The 17,684-nt window shown below is 44.3% G+C and overlaps 1 protein-coding gene across 2 annotated transcripts in view; it reads left to right on the top strand.

Moving 5' to 3' along the window:
* Window positions 1-17,684, top strand: part of LOC103182849 (methylthioadenosine phosphorylase) — a 77,536-nt gene that overhangs the window by 47,112 nt on the left and 12,740 nt on the right. For both annotated transcript variants that reach the window (XM_007900007.2, XM_042345182.1), the window contains exons 5-6: window positions 5,810-5,912; window positions 9,048-9,287. In XM_007900007.2, coding sequence (XP_007898198.1) covers window positions 5,810-5,912; window positions 9,048-9,287 — 343 coding nt within the window. The remainder of the gene's footprint in view (window positions 1-5,809; window positions 5,913-9,047; window positions 9,288-17,684) is intronic.

The following is a 17,684-nucleotide window of genomic DNA, read 5'->3' as shown; positions in this document are numbered from 1 at the left end:
GGACCCTGGAGGAGGAATGCTGAGGCTTCACCTTTCAACCAGTCAGATGATTACCTTTGAGGCAATTTGCAATCAGTCAACTCGATTGCATTCTGTTTAAAACCAGTTAGACATTGTGTATAAAAAATGCTTTAAAAATGTTGTCACTCAATCCATGACTCTTCGTGGGAACCTGCTGTGTGTAATTGGCTACCGTGTTTCACCCACAGCATATACAGTCAATTCACTTTACAATATTTCCCGTGAAGCACTTTGAGACATCTCAAAGATGTGATAAGGCGCTATATCAAATGCAGTTTCATGCAAGGATTATTATTATTATTATTATTATTATTGTCATGTTCAACTTTACGATCACTCTGTTACTTGGCTCCGGGACATTTTATTAGTGATCCAGAGTATGATTGCAGCCAACGGACCTATTCAACCTGAGGTCCCCAATTCATTCATAAATTCCTATTGGCATGTTCATTATTATCATTGGAGAGAGGTAATGAAAGGTAATGTTGTCCTCTTGTGGTCTAGGCTCTTAAAGCTCCATTCCATTTCCCCCTTTCTCTCCAGTGATTGTTTTTTGAAATGCAGTATAATAGACTCCTTTAAAAAAAATTAACTCTTTTAACTCTAAATTATTTCTTTTTATTTGTTTTTATTTCTAAACTGCTGGCGACAAGTGTGAAGATCATAACATCCCCATGCTGCATGTCTACAATCATTGCCAGTGTCTACTAATTGCGGGTTCATCACTTTTCCTATCAGATCTCTGAGGTTGAAGTTACAGGAAACTAGGGCAAGAAAGAGACCCAATGGGGATGGGATGATTTGAGGCAGGTTTGCTTTTTCAAGGGGAAGCTTTCACCAAGTACTGACTGATTTCATCCCCCCCTCCCACCTCCTGCATTCATTTGGCCTATTGATGAGTAATAGGGTGTTTTTAAATCTTTTAGATCAGCCATGTTACCTTACATTTTAGTAATTCAGGCAGTTTCATGCAAATAACTTGATATTATTATGTCAATGTTATGTCAGTTGCTTTGTGCTACTTTTCAATTGTTCTTACATCTTGTAAGTGGTGGCAGACCCACTAGTGCAGTGGGATACAAACATGCAAAGAATTCCAGGGGCTTGCTCCCAGGCTGTGCTGAGTTGCTGGTCTCATGGAGAGGATAAATTAGCCCCAACTTTCCCTGTTAGGAAGATGAAATCAGCTAAAACAAACTAGTCCTGGTCCTACTGGTTGTGTGTGCAGGTGGGGGTGTCAGAGATAATTCCATGGCACCAACAAGTTACCAGGAAGGGCGATATCTCTGACAATGCAGAATCATAGTATCGTACAGCACAAAAAGAGGCCGTTCGGCCCATCGAGTCTGTGCCGGCTCTTTGAGAAGAGCAATGTAATGTCAATCCCACTCCCCAGCCCTTTCCCCATAACCCTGCAAACCCGTCCTCCTCAAATACCCGTCCACCACATTTTTAAAAGTAGTTATCAAATCGACTTCGATCACCCTTTCAGGCAATACGTTCCAGATTCTAACAACTCGCTGCCTGAAAAAATTTCTTCTCACCTTCCCTCTGCTTCTTTTAGAGACTATTTTGAATCTGTGACCTTGAGTCACCGACACACCCACCAGTGGAAACAGTTTTTCCCTTTCTAACCTATCAAATCCCTTCATGATTTTGAAGACCTCTATTAGGTCTCCTCGTAACCTTCTCTGCTCCAATGAGAATAATCCAGCCTCTCTAGCCTTTCCTCATAATCAAGGTCCCTCATTCCTCGTACCATCCTCGTAAATCTCCTCTGCACCCTTTCCAATGCCTTAACATCCTTCCTATAGTGTGGTGCCCAGAACTGGGCGCAGTATTCTAACTGAGGCCTAACCAGTGTTTGATATAGCTTAATCATAACCTCCTGACTCTTGTACTCTCTGCCCCTATTTATAAAGCCTAGTATCCCATATGCCCTTTTTACAGCTTTAACTACCTGTCCTGCCACCTTCAAGGATTCATTTACCTGCACCCCAGGTCTCTCTGTTCTTTCATCTCCCGTAAGATTGATTGTATTACCAGCCTATATTGCCTCCCCTCATTCTTTCTACCAAAATGCATTACCTCGCATTTCTCCGCATTGAAATTCATCTGCCATGTGTCTGCCCATTTTACCATTCTGTCTATGTCTTCCTGCAGTTGGCTGCTATCCTTCTCACTGTTTACCACCCTACCTAACTTTGTGTTGAATTAATGTGGGAATTCTTGTTAAGAAATCCTGTTAAAAAATGTCACAAGTTAGATACAATTTAGATAAATCGTCTCTGCACATTTCTCCCAGCTGTAACCCAGCTCATTTCATTTTGAGGAATTTACCAACCAAGTGACCCAAAACAGCTGTTTCTGCATTTCTATTGAGCAATGTGGGGCGAGCCGGAAAGTCGGATTAATAAAATGAAAGGGCTATTTAGAAAAGCAGGCAGCCAGTGGCACAAACATGATGAGCCCATTAGCTGAACAATTTCTGTTTTTCCATCTATCTTAAGACGTAGAGTTTTGTTTGTGGTCGATTGGGTATCTAACACATACGGAAACCCATCACCATGTTTAAGAGTATCAAACAAACAAATCCATGCGCACATGGAAATTCCAAAGATAAGATTGTTGGAATGGAGTGCGCACTCTCTTCTTGGAGGGAAGCATCCTGCTTACCTAATTCCCAAAAGTTATTCTCAGGAATCTGTGCTTGGTCCCCTCTTCAATATCTTGGTGACAACATCCGCAGACACGGGTTCAACTTCCACATGTATGCGAATGACACCCAACTGTATCTCTATGCCTCCACCCTCGATGCCAAGACTACTGCTGTCCTGACAGAATGTCTGTCAGATATCAAGTCCTGGATGAGAGCTAACTTTCTTCAGTTGAACAAGACCGAGGCTCTCCTGATTGGCTCCTGTGAGCGCCTCCACACCTCGGGCACTGACAGCATCACCATCCATGTTGCACACTCCACCTTGCTAAGCCAGTCCAGAGCCTTGGTATCTTGTTTGACCCTCAACTATCTTTTCTATCCCACCTCCGCAACATCACCCGGCTCCGCCACTGTCTCACATCGCAGGCCGATGAAACCCTCATACACGCATTCATAACATCGAGGCTTGACTATGCAAACTCCTTGCTTGTCGTCCTCCCCTACTCCTCCCTCCATGGCTGCAGGTCATCCAGAACTCTGCAGCCCGTGTCCTCTCCCGCACCCTCATCCTCGCCCGACTCCACTGGCTTCCCATCACACAGAGGATACAGTTCAAGATCCTGGTCCTCATCTTCAAAGCCCTCCATGGTCTTGCCCCCCCCTACCTCTGCGACCTCCTAACCCCCAACCAACCCACCCGCTCTCTCCGCTCAGCGGGCTCTGGCCTGCTTCACTTCCCCTGCCTCGCTTGCCCCACCGTCGCCCGCCCCACGTCTATTTGTAGGACTCTGCTGCGCACAATTGACTGCCACATTTTGCCCACAAAATATAGTCAATTCACTTTACAATATATTTTGTGAAGTGCTTTGAGACATCTCAATGACACGATAAGTCTCTAGCGATATCAAATGCAACGATTATTATTATAACTTCCTGATGCACTGTTTACACTGGGATTCTTCTAATTCTAAGTTAATCCATAAGTGAGCTCCTTGATGTTCCTCTTTTCTGCAAGCTACAACTGTTTGGATGAGAAGATTCAGTACTCTTATGGATGTCTTAATGAAAGGGGGAAATATTAATTTGTGTATATTATATTAACGGTAAAATTCCAGACACCTTTAATTAAAAATTTTTTACTGTGTACAAAAAAGCCAGTCTGCTTCCTGCTGTATTTCACCCTGAGCTATATCAGTTAGGTCATTTCTCTTAACTTTTTTCTCATGCTCTGAACTGCGAGAGCAGCTTTTGGTACATGTCTGGGCATGTTCACAGCACAAGTGTGAGCTCGGATGTGTCCAGACTTGTTCAGCATGTGACGTGCCTGTTAGGATGCCTTGTGAGTTCTAAAATATCAACTTGGAATCAAATAAAATAGTGACACTTATTGTAGGCGCTCCCAGAGCACAGATTTTTTAAATGAAGGAATGTTAACACTTACCCTGAAAATGGGCATTTTCAGTGATTACAAGTAAATCCAGAAGCACATGTAGGAAAAGCACTTGATTGTTTTTTCAAAGTTATTTGTTTTCTCTTTCAAGCCAAGATTTTTTTTTGATCAACATGTGAATCCCTGACACCATTGCTTAAGAGTATGCAAATCAGACTGCAAGTTCCAAGTATGTATGCCAGCTACACATGGAAATTTCTTTGTGTCTGGAATGGAAGGAAAGGTATCAATTTAAGATAGTTAGCAAACAAGCAAATGGAAAGGTTGGAACAAATGTTTCATGCACAGAGTAATTAGGAAGTGAATGCCCTGCCATGACCTATAGTTGAGGCAGAATCTATATCAGTTTTCAAAAGGGAACTAGACAAATACCTAAAAAGGAGTAAATCACAGGGATATGGGAAAGGAGCAGATTAATAGGATTAGTGTGGTGGCCAAAGTGCTGCTGGTTGGGGCTAGTAATCGCTGTTTGTGTATTTTATTTTCTTGAATCACTTTGCTAGTTTTCCTTTACGTATATTCAAAGAGCACAGATCAAACTGTAGAGCGGAACTTTCTTTTCTTTATAATGGCACATTTCAATACATGACTGCCAAGTGTTTGAAGCATTTGAACCGTTGTTTTGGAGAAATCCGGCATGTAATCCTATGTGATATTTTCACTACTTCCTGCAATGCATATTAAGTTCTTGCCAACTGATCAGATGGTGCCACATACTTGTGCTAAGGCACAGGATCTCATCTTAACAATTGAACTCATAGTAATTATTTCCAAAAATAAATATTTGGAGGGTACGTACACACACTAAGTTTTAACCACATGAAATCTGTTAACATTGCAATTTATAGCCCAATTGTTAAGACACTGGGATGCAAATTGTAATGTTAAACATTGTAATTTTCACTCCAATATACTGATGAGTCAATGGGATTGACCACACATTCCTAGGATTTGGTGTAATCCTGGGGTTTTTCTGCAGAAAACATGGCAAAATGCCAGGAGCACGACCGTTTTCCTTTTCCAATTTAAAGTAGGAATTTGATTTAGTGCAACTGATAAGCCACAATTATATTCTCCTTTCATTTTTCCTAATGTTACAAGTGAAACACCCTTCAGAACTCCATCCCACAGTCCCTTCATCTTGCTCCCTCTCTTTCCTCCTTTAAGGCCCAGCTCATGACCATGCTCTTCGTCCGCTCCTTCGGGCCTTCCTACCCCTACCCTCCCCACCCTCCACCCCTCCTGATCCCAACCTCCTGCTCAGGTCCAAATCCTTGATTGTCCAGCGCCTTGAGATGTCATCGTGATGTGAAAGGCACTATAAAAAAAAGGCATTTGTTGTTGTTGTTGTTGAAACCCCACACAGAATGGAGTTGCCAGATCCACCAAACAGAAAGGTTTCTTCTGAGAACATTTTTTGTTTATTATATTATATATTAGTATATATTATATATTAAATGTAAGGATTATATATATATACATATATATAAATTCTTGTTGTGCTGTTCAATTTTTCAGTTTAGATATGTGATCTCTTGTTATAACTGCCACCATATTCGCCTCCGATGTCACTATACTTTGTAGTAAATCCCGTGAAGTGTTTTGAGACATGATGTACAAGACTATTTCCAATGCAAAGATCATTATTGTTGTATTGTTATATTATTGTTTTATTACAGGACAACAAAGAGACAGCAGTCTTTCTACGACGGGTGTCCTCAGAGCCAGATGGGAGTTTGTCACATTCCAATGGCAGATCCTTTCTGCAGCCAAACTAGAGAGGTCAGTATTGTATCTCAGGATTTAATATCCTTGCCACTCACTCGCGTCTAGCAGGAATGTGACATTCTCATCCTTGTTTGGGAAAACAGCGGCTCCTGCATTTACGTATTCCATGGAACAATTGTTCCTCAGCATAGTGAAGGCAGGCTTGATGGTCCAATATTTCCTTCTCCTGAATATGTTAAACTGTTTTTTTCCTTCATAGTTGGTTGCAGTTCCATGGGCATCCTCTGGTTCCTCACTTGAGAAATCATTCATGTGTGAGCCTTGGCTGTGCGTGTGTGAGAGAGCAGTGAGCGGCCTTGGCTCTGTGTTTGTGTGTGTGTGAGAGAGAGACAGCAGTGAGCAAGTCTTGGCTGTGTGTGTGTGTGTATGCATGTGAGAGAGAGCAGTGAGCGAGCCCTGGTTCTGTATGTGTGTGTGTGTGTGTGAGAAGCTAACAAGTCTTGGCACTGTGTGTGTTGTGTGTGTATGTTTCTGTGTAATATTAGAAAAAATGAAAGGAGAATATAATTATGGCTCACACATGCTTGTGAGTGTGCGTGCATGCATGTGTGAGAGAACAGTGTGTGTCCATGGGAGGATAACAGTATCACATGCCAGTTACAGTGTCACAACTGGTGCCTGATCCTGTAAGAATTTGTCTAAACATCTTAGGACACAATGTGGTTGAAACAAAGTGTGTCAGTAACATGGATACAGAAGTTCCCTTTTTTTTTACTTTTGTCTGGAGTTTCTATTCTCTGTTGAGAAGGTTTACTCTCTATGATAACCAAACATAAGATGTCTGCTGAAGTTATTGGATTTTTGTGCTAATCCTACTAGTAAGGATGTGTCTTAATCAGTTATACAATAGAGCCTTGCTATAACTTGGTGGTTGGGATGTATAAAATCCATAGCAAGGGATGATAGCAGTTTCACTGTATATGCACTTTTTGAATAAAAATATCTTTATTTATAAATATAATATTTGGTACAACATAAATCCAAAACAAACACAATGTACAACATCTTCTGTTACAATTTTTCCCTTTCACTCGATACAAAAAAACATTCCGTTGTTTACGGTACATTTCCTCACCGCACATAGGTTGTGCACACATTTTTTGGGACGCTCCCTTTAAGACAGTCAGGAGTCGCCCCTGTGTCACTGCATCCATGTGCGGGCCCACACACACCCTGATAAGGCACAATTCCCGCTTTTGGAAGGCTCCCCGATGTGCACCGTGCGCGCACATGTTTACGGGACGCTCTTTGGTTACATCTCAAGCGTTCCCTTACTTCAGTCAGTTTTGGATGCACTCGTGAGCTACCCGGTGGGTGCGGGTTGTGCCGGAGCGGCTCCTGATGGATGGTTAAAGGGCCTCTTTTACCGAGTTTATGATCCTCCAGGCACACTTGATGTTGGTTTCGTTGTGGGTGCCTGGGAATAGCCTGTACAGAACCGAGTGCCATGACAGAGGGTCCCCAGGGACGAACTGAGGGAGTATCCATCTAATCTTCAAAGCACGTCTTAAGATCCTCTTTTTTGACCATGCCTTCAGCCGCCCTCCTATCCCCTCTGGCCTCCGTCATCCCAATCCTGTGCCCACCCCACCCCCCATGCTCGTACCTGATCACTGACTGTTCAGCTCCTTTGGATGTCCTCCCGATGTGAAAGGCACTTTACAAATGTAATTTTGTTGTTGTTTTCCAAACCACCTTCGCGAAACAACACTTAAGGAGCAGGTGGTCCACAGTCTCCTGGCCTCTGCAGCCGGCCCGAGGGCAGCGCTGACCGGCCCAGACCTTGACCGTGCATGAAAGCCCTGAGGGGGAGGGCCTCTTTTAACGCCAGCCAGGCAATGTCCTGATAGTTTTTGGTCAGGGCTGGTGACGAGGCATTTTGCCAGACATGACTGGCAGTCCCCGCAGGATACCTCCCGATCTGGTCTGCCCTCTCCCCCTTTCTAACTGTTTCGACTACCTGCCACATGAACCATTCAGTGACTGCGCGGGGGTCTGGTATGGTGCTCTTCAGAAATTTCTCATTCAGCTCCAATTGTGTGGAACATTTCGACCTGGGCCATTTTAGCATGAAAGCTGGCTGTCTTGCAGTTGCGCGCCAAGTAGCATTGTGCAAATTCGTTTTCTGTGCATTATCCTGACTCAGTTGGTGACACTCTCACCTCTGAATCTGAGATTATGGATTCATGTCCCATGTTAGGACACGGAACCCATATATCTATGCTGACTCTCCAACGATGAAGGTCCTTTCAAAGTGCTTCACAGGATTTTTTTGTAGACAAATACAGCAGTCAATTTGCACAAAGCGATGACCTACAAACAGCCATGAAGTGAATGATCAATTTTATTCAGGAGATTATTGACCAGGACACTAGCAGAAACTCCCTTCTCTTTTGAGGGTCAGGGAGACAGGAGGCGGTTTAACATCTCATACACTCTTGCATGAAAGGGGGTGGAAGCCAATTCGATAACAGCTTTCGAGAGAAGTAGATAGATATTTGGAGAGGACAAATTTGCAGGGCTATGGGGAGAGCGTGGGGGAGTGGGATTTATTTGGATAGCTCTTTCAAAGAGCCGACACGAACACGATGGGACTGATGGCCTCTTTCTGTGCTGTCCCAAAGAGAGACCTGAGTTCAATTCCAGGCAGGGCGAAACCTTGGGCAAGTTTCCTTACTCCACACGCCTAATAATAATCCCTCCAAAACAAAAAACAATAATAAATTGGTCATTTTCAATCTACGACTGTTTGTGGGACATTGCTGTGTGCAATTGGCTGCCGCGTTCGCTCACAAATATACAGTCAATTCACTTTACAATATATTCTGTGACGCACTTTGTGACGTCTAGAAGACGTGAAAAGCGCTCTATCAAATGCAAGGATTATTATTGTTATTAAAGTGTGCACTGGAGGCACTGCCGGAGTCTAACCATCTAAAGTTGCACAATGTGCCATTGTGAGCAAGAGAGTACACCAATAAAGAAGTGATTAGCTGCAAGAATTAATGCAAGTTGCAGGACACATTAATCACCGATGCTTTGAACTTGCCCTGATGATCAGGACATTGTTAAGTGACAGATCTTTAAACTGTCTCTTGTCTTTTATGTTCCCCAAACCTTTATTGTCAGTTGCTGGTTAACAGTGCAAAGAAGCTGGGAATTAAACACCACATGAAGGGGACCATGATTACAATCGAAGGACCCCGGTTCTCCTCCCGGGCCGAAAGTATCATCTTTCGTCAGTGGAATGCCGACGTTATCAACATGACCACTGTCCCCGAGGTGGTGCTGGCTAAGGAAGCCTCCATTTGCTACGCTAGCATTGCTATGGCAACCGACTATGACTGCTGGAAGGAGAACGAAGAGGCGGTTAGTATCAAATCCTGTTTCCCTCTCCCAACTGATTTGTTGATGTGGCGCTCAAGTAAAACAAACCAAAATTGTGAGTGGTTGTGATGGGACAAATGGAGGCAGATTATTTCCACTAAGTCAGTGATGAAAGGGGTGAGTTGAGAATCAACACCGGAAGAAAGGAAAGGGTGCATAGATGAATGTTTTGCACACCCTTCGAATTGGCACTGCCTTGCTTCAAAACGTGGCTGAAGCTGAGTCCGCAACAGCATTTAAAAGGGAAATGGGCACAATCTCAATGAAAGCTTAATATGAGGGTGATGGATTTAGTGTCGATGGATAGCTCCAGTGAGAGAGCTAAACAGACATGATGGGTTGAATTATCACCTTCTGTTCTGGCAATATTGAATCTCTCCAACTGCTTCAGAGTGTTCACAGTGCACATATAGACTCAGTTGGCAATGGTGAGAAGTGAGCCTTACAGAAAGGGCAAGGGTTTTGTTTTTTCAAATGACCAATGACACTCTGCTCCAGTGTGATCACCTTCCAATTACCAGAAGTAACTTAGGACACTTCCACTTCTCACCCAGAATTGCTATAGGCTACAACAACAGCAACGGAAACTTCCACTTATGTTTCTCTTTCACATGAGAAGACATCTGAAAATGCTTGATAAAGTCAGAGTGAGAGTTGGGGGCAGCAGGGAGATGCCAAAAGGTGCAGTCAACTTTGAACTTTGTTACGATCTTAATCTCATTTCGCTGGCTCCAATGTGGGTAATGGGCTTACGAATGGACCATGATTCAATTTTTTTTGGCATCATACAGAGAACCTGTAATTCTGTACTGTAACAAACATTTACACTTCAGCAATATACAGGGAAAGAGCAGGGGGTTGGGATTAAAGTAGTTTACTCCAGTAAGGGAGCAATTACCAGTATAAACTCAATGGGCTGTGCTGGAATTTCTGTGATTTGTGTCACTGTATTTCAAAGTCTGTGACGGGTGCATAGATCAGATGCTAAATAGAATAGAGAAAGTCATACTAAAACAATACATTCACATACGCCAAGGAAGTGGAACAAGAGGAAATGGGTCCAATGTTGTGAAAGGCAATCTTAGGACAAACACCAGGAAGTATTTCTTTGCACAGAGGGTGGTTAACAGCTGGAACAGGTTACCAGGAAGGATGGTTGAGCCCAGGACACTGGAGTCGTTTAGGAAACTGATTGATACTGTAATAGGCAGACCGTACAGTGGGTATTCTGGAAGGATGAGATCAAATAAACACTTTAAAGTGTAGTGACTGTATGTTTTGTGGAGTCCTGTAGCTCAGTGGTTAGAGCACTCACCTTGCAAGCGAAACACCTGGGTTCAATTCCAGGCAGGGCGAAACCTTGGGGCGAGTTTCCTTACTCCACACACCTAATAATAATCCCTTCAAAACAAAACAATAATAAATTGGTCATTTTCAATCCACGACTGTTTGTGGGACACTGCTGTGCGTAATTGGCTGCCGCATTTTGCCCACAAATATACGGTCAATTCACTTTACAGGATATTCTGTGAAGCGCTTTGAGACGTCAAGAAGACGTGAAAAGCGCTATATCAAATGCAAGGATTATTATTATTAAATGGGCCAGAAGGCCTTCTTTATCTTCAATGTTCTTGTTATCATTCTGAGAGGTACAGCTGGCTTGACTGGTTAGTTCAAACAAGTGGTGTTTGGATAAACATCCCACTGTAGTGACAAACAAAATTATAAATTGTACAGAAGCCTCTGAGCAGGTGACTTTGTGCAGTCTGTTTCTTCACAGAAGAAGGCAGACAGGGAACCCAGTTAACAGGCTGCAGAAATTGTCTTAACATTTAAGATTGTGCAGCCTATTGGAAAAGTTTTCAATGCAGTCTTAATTTGCAAGCCATTTATTCACAGTTCTTCTTAAGATTGGTAAACCTGAACTGGGGTGAATGTGGCTGGAGGCTTACTGCAAATACTGACAAGGATTTCTGTACTGTCCTACACCTGGGGGTAGGGAAGGGGAATAGAATGTTCACTGGAGTGTAACCCTGGTTCAGTTGAAATGGTTGTCTTTCGTATCCACATATGGATGTGTCACACACCTGGGCGTGTGAATTTGTTTATAGTGTAGAAGCTGCTGCCCGCACAGCAACCACACGCCCTGGTAGCAAGCAGTGTAACCCGGTGTCAACGAATATCCAAGAAGACCAGACCAGTTGCTAACCACATTGGCAGAAACCATTACCCCTGGAAAGGGATCTGCCAATCGACTAACAACCCGGTTCCTACTTATTGCTAGGTAAACAACAACAACAACAGCAACAACAACAAGATTGCATTTATAGAGCACCTTTCACGTCGGGAGGACGTCCCAAGGCGCTGGACAGTTGGTTCGGGACCCGAGCAGGGGGGAAATGGTCAGGGTGAGGGGAGGGAAGGGAGGGAGCAAGGAGGGGGGAAATGGTCAGGGTGAGGGGAGGGAAGGGAGGGAGCGAGGAGGGGGTAGAGAGTCAAGAGGGGAGCTGAAGGCACGGTTGAAGAGAAACAACCAGGTGTAGAGTAAGGAAAGCTGCCTGATGTTTTGTTCTGCCTCAGAGGCGAGCGCTCTAACAACTATACTACGAGACTGAGTTAAATATGCAGCGATTTTTAACGGGAAATTGCTGATGCTCATTACCAGAAATACATCACTGCAGCACCAGGAACGCCGCTCCAGTATGATCTTCTGGTTACAGGAATGTCAGCAAGATTATCAGCAGCCAATATCACTGTATATTACACTCGATTCCATAGACATTGAAATATGTTTGTTCAAAACTCCCCGGGATCTGTTACTGTGAAGCGCTCTGAGACGCCGTCCGGTGTGGAGGGCGTTATATAAATCCAAGTTGTTGTTTTTAAAGTTTAAAAAAAAACCAGGCGAAACAAAGTGCTGATCCCAAAATTCATGAATTAAGAAAACCAAACAACAAAAAAGTTCTGTTTCCAATTTTGGAAAAGGCAATGTTATCCTGATACCACACCAACCTATATTATCACAGAGGCTAGATATAATAAATAATGATAATTCTTAAATTTAATGTAATGTCTTATTACGTCACCGAAACATGTCAAAGCACTTCGCTTAACAATAAAGTATGGGTGACTGTATTGTAGGCAAACGCAATTTGCACTCAGTAATGTCCCATTAAGCACTTTGGGACGTCCTCCCGACGTGAAAAGTGCTATATCAAATGCAAGGATTATTATTATTATTATTATATACAGCCATGAAGTGAATAACCAATTTACCTGGGGAATTGTTGGCCAGGACACCGAGAGAAACTCCCTTTTCTTTTTGTGCCATGGGATCTTAAACATCCACCTGAACAGGCAGACGAGACCTTGATTTAATATCTCATCCAAAGAACGCCACCTTCAAAAGCACTGCACTCCCTCATTGCGGTGCAGGCCGAGTCTGCAAGCTCAAAGTCTCAACACAGGACTTGAACTCACAACATTTTGACTCGAGATGAAAGTGTTATCGACTGAGGCAGGCTGAAAATTAATCAGGAGAAACCACTTCAAAAGGCTTGCCGCGAAAAGCGATTGTCACTTCTAAACTGGCAGCTTGTCGTTGGTCACTTTGAAGTTACATTATGCGTGATGTGGGGGTGGATGCCAGTGTTTCTGTTTGTCTTGGGTCTGAGCTGACTTAACCCCACAGAGCTCACCACCTATGTTCCCACTGTAGTTGTACTATGAAATACTGGTAAATTTCACGCTACTTGTCTAGGTATAACAACAATAACAAATTACATTTGTGTAGTGCCGTTCACATCAGAAAGATGTCCCAGGGTGCTGGACAATTGGGTTTTGGACCCGAGCTGGGAGTTGGGGTCAGAAGGGGAGTAGGGAGGGGTGTGGGGGGAGGGTGCTCGGATACATGATCGAAGAGGAAGGTCTTCAAACCGGACTTGAAGGAGACAAAGGAGGGAGTGAGGCAGAAGGATTGCAGGATACAATCCCAGAGTGTTGGGGCAGAGATGCTAAATGCCCGACCGCCAATGGTGGGGCAGGACGTGCAGGGAACCTGAAGCAGGCTGGTGTCCGCTGAGCGGGGAGGCTCATATAGCATTATGAGGTCGGAGAGGTCAGGGGAGTAAGACAGTGGAGGGCCTTGAAGATAAGTGGAGTCCTGTAGCTCAGTGGTTAGAGCACTCGCTTTGCAAGCGAGAGACCTGAGTTCAATTCCAGGCAGGGCGAAACCTTGGGCAAGTTTCCTTACTCCACACAGCCTAATAATAATCCCTCCAAAACCCCAAAAAAAACAATAATAAATTGGTCATTTTCAATCTACGACTGTTTGTGGGACATTGCTGTGCGCAATTGGCTGCCGCTTTCGCCCACAAATATACAGTCAATTCACTTTACAGTGTGTTCTGTGAAGCGCTTTGGGACGTCCTCCCGACGTGAAAAGCGCTATATCAAATGCAAGGATTATTATTAAGGATTATTATTATTATAAGAATAAGGGTTTTGTATTCGATTCTCTGTGGAATGGGGAGCCAGTGAAGCCGGGCAAGAACAGGGGTGATAGGTTCCCGGAGCCTGGTGTGGGAGAGGACACGAGCTGCACAGTTCTGAATAATCTGCAGCTTGTGGAGGGAAGAGTTGGGAAGTCCAGTGAGCAGGCGGTTGGTGTAGTCAAGCCAGGATGTAATGAAAATGTGGATCAGGGTATTGGCGGCCTGCAGTGAGAGGCAGTGGCAGAGGCGGGCAATATTGTGGAGCTGTGGAAAAGCGGAACGGGTCACAACACGAATGTGGTGTTTGAAGGATAGCTGACGGTCGAAAAGGACATCGAGGTTTTGGATTGGCTCGGTGAGGTGAAGAGTGAAGTCATGAATGGTAATAGCATCAGCGGCTGAGGTGAGGAGGCGCTGCCGGGAGCCAAGCAGGAGGGCTTCTGTCTTGCCATCATTGAGCCGGAGGAAGTTGGCTCTCGTCCAGTACTTGATGTCGGACAGACAATTAGTCAGGACATCAACGTTCCTGGAGTCGATAGAGTTAGGTGTCATCCGCATATATGTGGAAATTGACCCCATGCCTGGGGATGACATCGACGAGTGGAAGCATGTATAGATTGAAGACGAGGAGACCGAGGGCAGAGCCCTGAGGGACAGCACACGTGACAGTGCAGAGACTAGAGGAGAAGCCGTTGATGGCCACAAAGTGCAGACGGAAATGAGGTGGAGGTGAGAGGAGAGGAGGTGGAGAAGAATAGAGTGGTCAACAGTATCGAAAGTGACCGAGAGGTGGAGAAGGATAAGGAGACAGAGAGCCCTGATCGCAGGTGGACAGACTGTCATTTGTCACTTTGACCAGGGCTGTCTCTGTGCTGTGAGCAGCCAGAAACCCAGATCGGAGGGGTACATGGAGGGAATGCTGGGAGAGGAAAGAGCGAAGCTGGGAAGCAAAGACTCATTCCACAACCTTTGATAGAAAAGGAAGGTTTGAAATGGGGCGGCATTTGGAAAGCAGAGATGGGTCAACGGAAGGTTTTTTGAGGGTAGGGGTGATGATGGCTGTCTTTAAGGGGATGGGTACAGTGCCAGTGGATTGAGAGAGGTTAACAGGGGTCTGTTAGTAGGGGGGCAAGGAGGTTGAAGCTGGGAGGTGATGAGAGGGGTAGAGATGAGGTCAAGAGAGCAGATGGTGAGGTTCATACGGGAAATGATGGAGGTGAGTGAAGAGGCGGAGACAGGGTCAAACGTATGGGGGAGGGCTGGAAGGGGAGCGGGAGGTGCTGGTAGAGGGACTAGAGGGGCAGCACCAACCGGGGTGCAATGCTTTTAAAGCGTTTATACTATAGTTGGGCCATATTGTGGCTGCTTCTGAAACTACCTATTCCAGTTGGTATGAGGACTGAAGACCTCGCAAGATTATGACCATCTCAACCCCAATTTCTGACCAAGTTAACTAAAACCGCACACTGTGCTATCTGGCAAGCTTCCCACTGTTTATCCAGCTAGGATCATCCTGCCCATTCGGGCTTTGGCTGCGATATAGGGTGATTTTTATTTACTCTGCACTCATTTAATGCAATTCATTTAAGTGCTCATTCAGAGGTGGTCATGAGAAGCCAAACCTAAGCGGCCCACATTGAAGTTCGGGTGCTGTGTGGGGAAGGATACATGTTCCCATTCTTTTAACTGACCCAGTGAGCAGTCCCTGAGAGCCTGCCTCTTTTTTTGAAAAATCTTCTTTTGTCAATAAAGATACCACATCCTTCCCACTTCCTGTACCTGAGTAGTTGCTAAGCCAGCTGCTAGTTTACAGTCTGCCAGAAAAAGCTTAGTCATCCTCCGGAATCATAGTAGCAATGTTCCGCTTGCCGGATATCTAGTATGCACATCACCCGGATCAAAATGAACTTTATTGACAAGGAAGTTCTGGAGGAGAGGAAGCCGGTGGTGAGGAGACAAATTGCAACATAACATGTTCTTTAAGCCATCAAGCTTTCTCTCTGACTTGGAGTATTGCAAAGTGCAGTACAGTAATTAAGGAGGAAGTGTTGTTACAAAGCTCCTACCCTTACCCTCCCTGCCCTCCACCTACCCTGATCTCATCCACCAGCTCGGGTGTAGATTCCTGACTCTCCAGCGCCTTGGAACATCCTCCTTAGGTGAAAGGTGCTATACAAATGTCATTTGTTGTGAAGGCTGCCTACCTGAAAGGCTGGACGCTGTAGACATATCACTCGTCCCTCTTTTGCACTACTGGTTTGTCTCCAGGGGCAAACTTGTCTCCCAGTGTAATGGTTGCTTGTTTTCTTGCTCCAGATCTGTTCAGATCCAACATTGAGTCTGATCTCCCATTGCCTAGGTGCAGAGGTGACCCAACTGGACAGTGAAGGCAGAGCGCGCAGATATGTCAATGTTGGTGCCTGCACGGTTGTTTTCGAGATTATTGCGATGAGGTCAAAACATACAGACTCACGTAGCATAGCGGTTAGCCGCTCACCTTGCAAGTGAGAGGACCCAAGTTCAATTCCTGAGCAGGGCGAAACCTTAGGCAAGTTTCCTTGCACCTCTGTTTACCAAGCAGGAACCTAGTTGTTAGTCGATTGGCGGATTGCTTTCCGGGGGTAATAACCCCTCAAAAAAAAATGTGGTCACTCAATTCACAAATGTTTGTGGGACACTGCTGTGTGCAATTGGCTGCCGCGTATCGCCCAAAAAATGCATTCATTTTACTTCACAGTATATTCTGTGAAGCGTTTTGAATCGGCTCAGAGATTATTATTATTACAATTCCTGATTTGGAGCCAAGAGTACTATTCACCTTACAACAGGCACATTTTGCAAGATTGGCTGAGGTTTTAGTTCAAATAGATGCTGCAGTTTCAAGACAAGGTCAAATGAAGATTATAGTGTTTTGAAGTGACATTTAACTTGATAGATCTTCAGAGGGCTCCCCATGGCCTCAGGGAATCCAGTCACCTGGAAGCTGAACAGGAGCACATTTTGTTGTCTCTTCAAATATTTCCATTTATATTTCAAAGTGGCCAAACTAACCTTCTATATCAAATGCAAGGATTATTATTATTTCCTCTGGAATTGTTCCAATCTCGTATTGCACCTCCACTCTCTTTATGCTGGAGACTTGATGCTGGATTGGACCTAGTGTAGCTTCCAAATCTCCTGTAGAGCTGCTCATCAGCAATATATTCTGTTGTAAAACTAGGTCTTGGAATCTTCACACACTGTCGGGCAATATTGGATGGAGCATTGGAGTGGCATTCTCTGAAATAACAATTAGATAATAATAATAATATTAATCCTTGCATTTAATATTGCGTTTTATCATGTCGTCTAGATGTTTCGGAACGGATTTACTGTAAAATGTAGTGACCATATTTTTGTAGGTGAACACAGCAGCCAATTTACACACAGCAATGTCCCACAAGCAGCCATGAAGTAAATGAACAACTTTATTAGGGGATTGTAGGCCAGGAAACTGGAAGAAACTTCCTTCTCTATTCAAATAGTGCCATGGGACTGTTAGCAACCACCTGAACAAGCAGGCAAGACCTCGGTTTAATGTCTGATCTGAAGGACAGTACCTCCAACAATGCAGCGTTCCCACAGCACTATGTTAAGAGTGTCTGTCAGCCTAGACTGTGAGTTCAAATCCTGACCTAGGGCTTGAATCCACAATTTTCTGATTTGGAGGAAAGAGTGCTATTTACCACCTGAGCCAGGCTGACACCTGAAATCTAAGATTGTGCAAAATGTTGGAAAATAATTAACTTCATTTTTCAGTTGGCAATCGGTTTTCCACAAAAAAAATTGCACAAAGAGGTGGGGCGGGATGGGAAACACTCTGGTTCCTGTCACGGATCTGTATCAT

Source organism: Callorhinchus milii, unplaced genomic scaffold (assembly GCF_018977255.1).
Source record: "Callorhinchus milii isolate IMCB2004 unplaced genomic scaffold, IMCB_Cmil_1.0 Scaffold32, whole genome shotgun sequence".
NCBI lineage: Eukaryota > Metazoa > Chordata > Chondrichthyes > Chimaeriformes > Callorhinchidae > Callorhinchus > Callorhinchus milii.
This window is presented reverse-complemented; position numbering and strand designations above follow the sequence as displayed.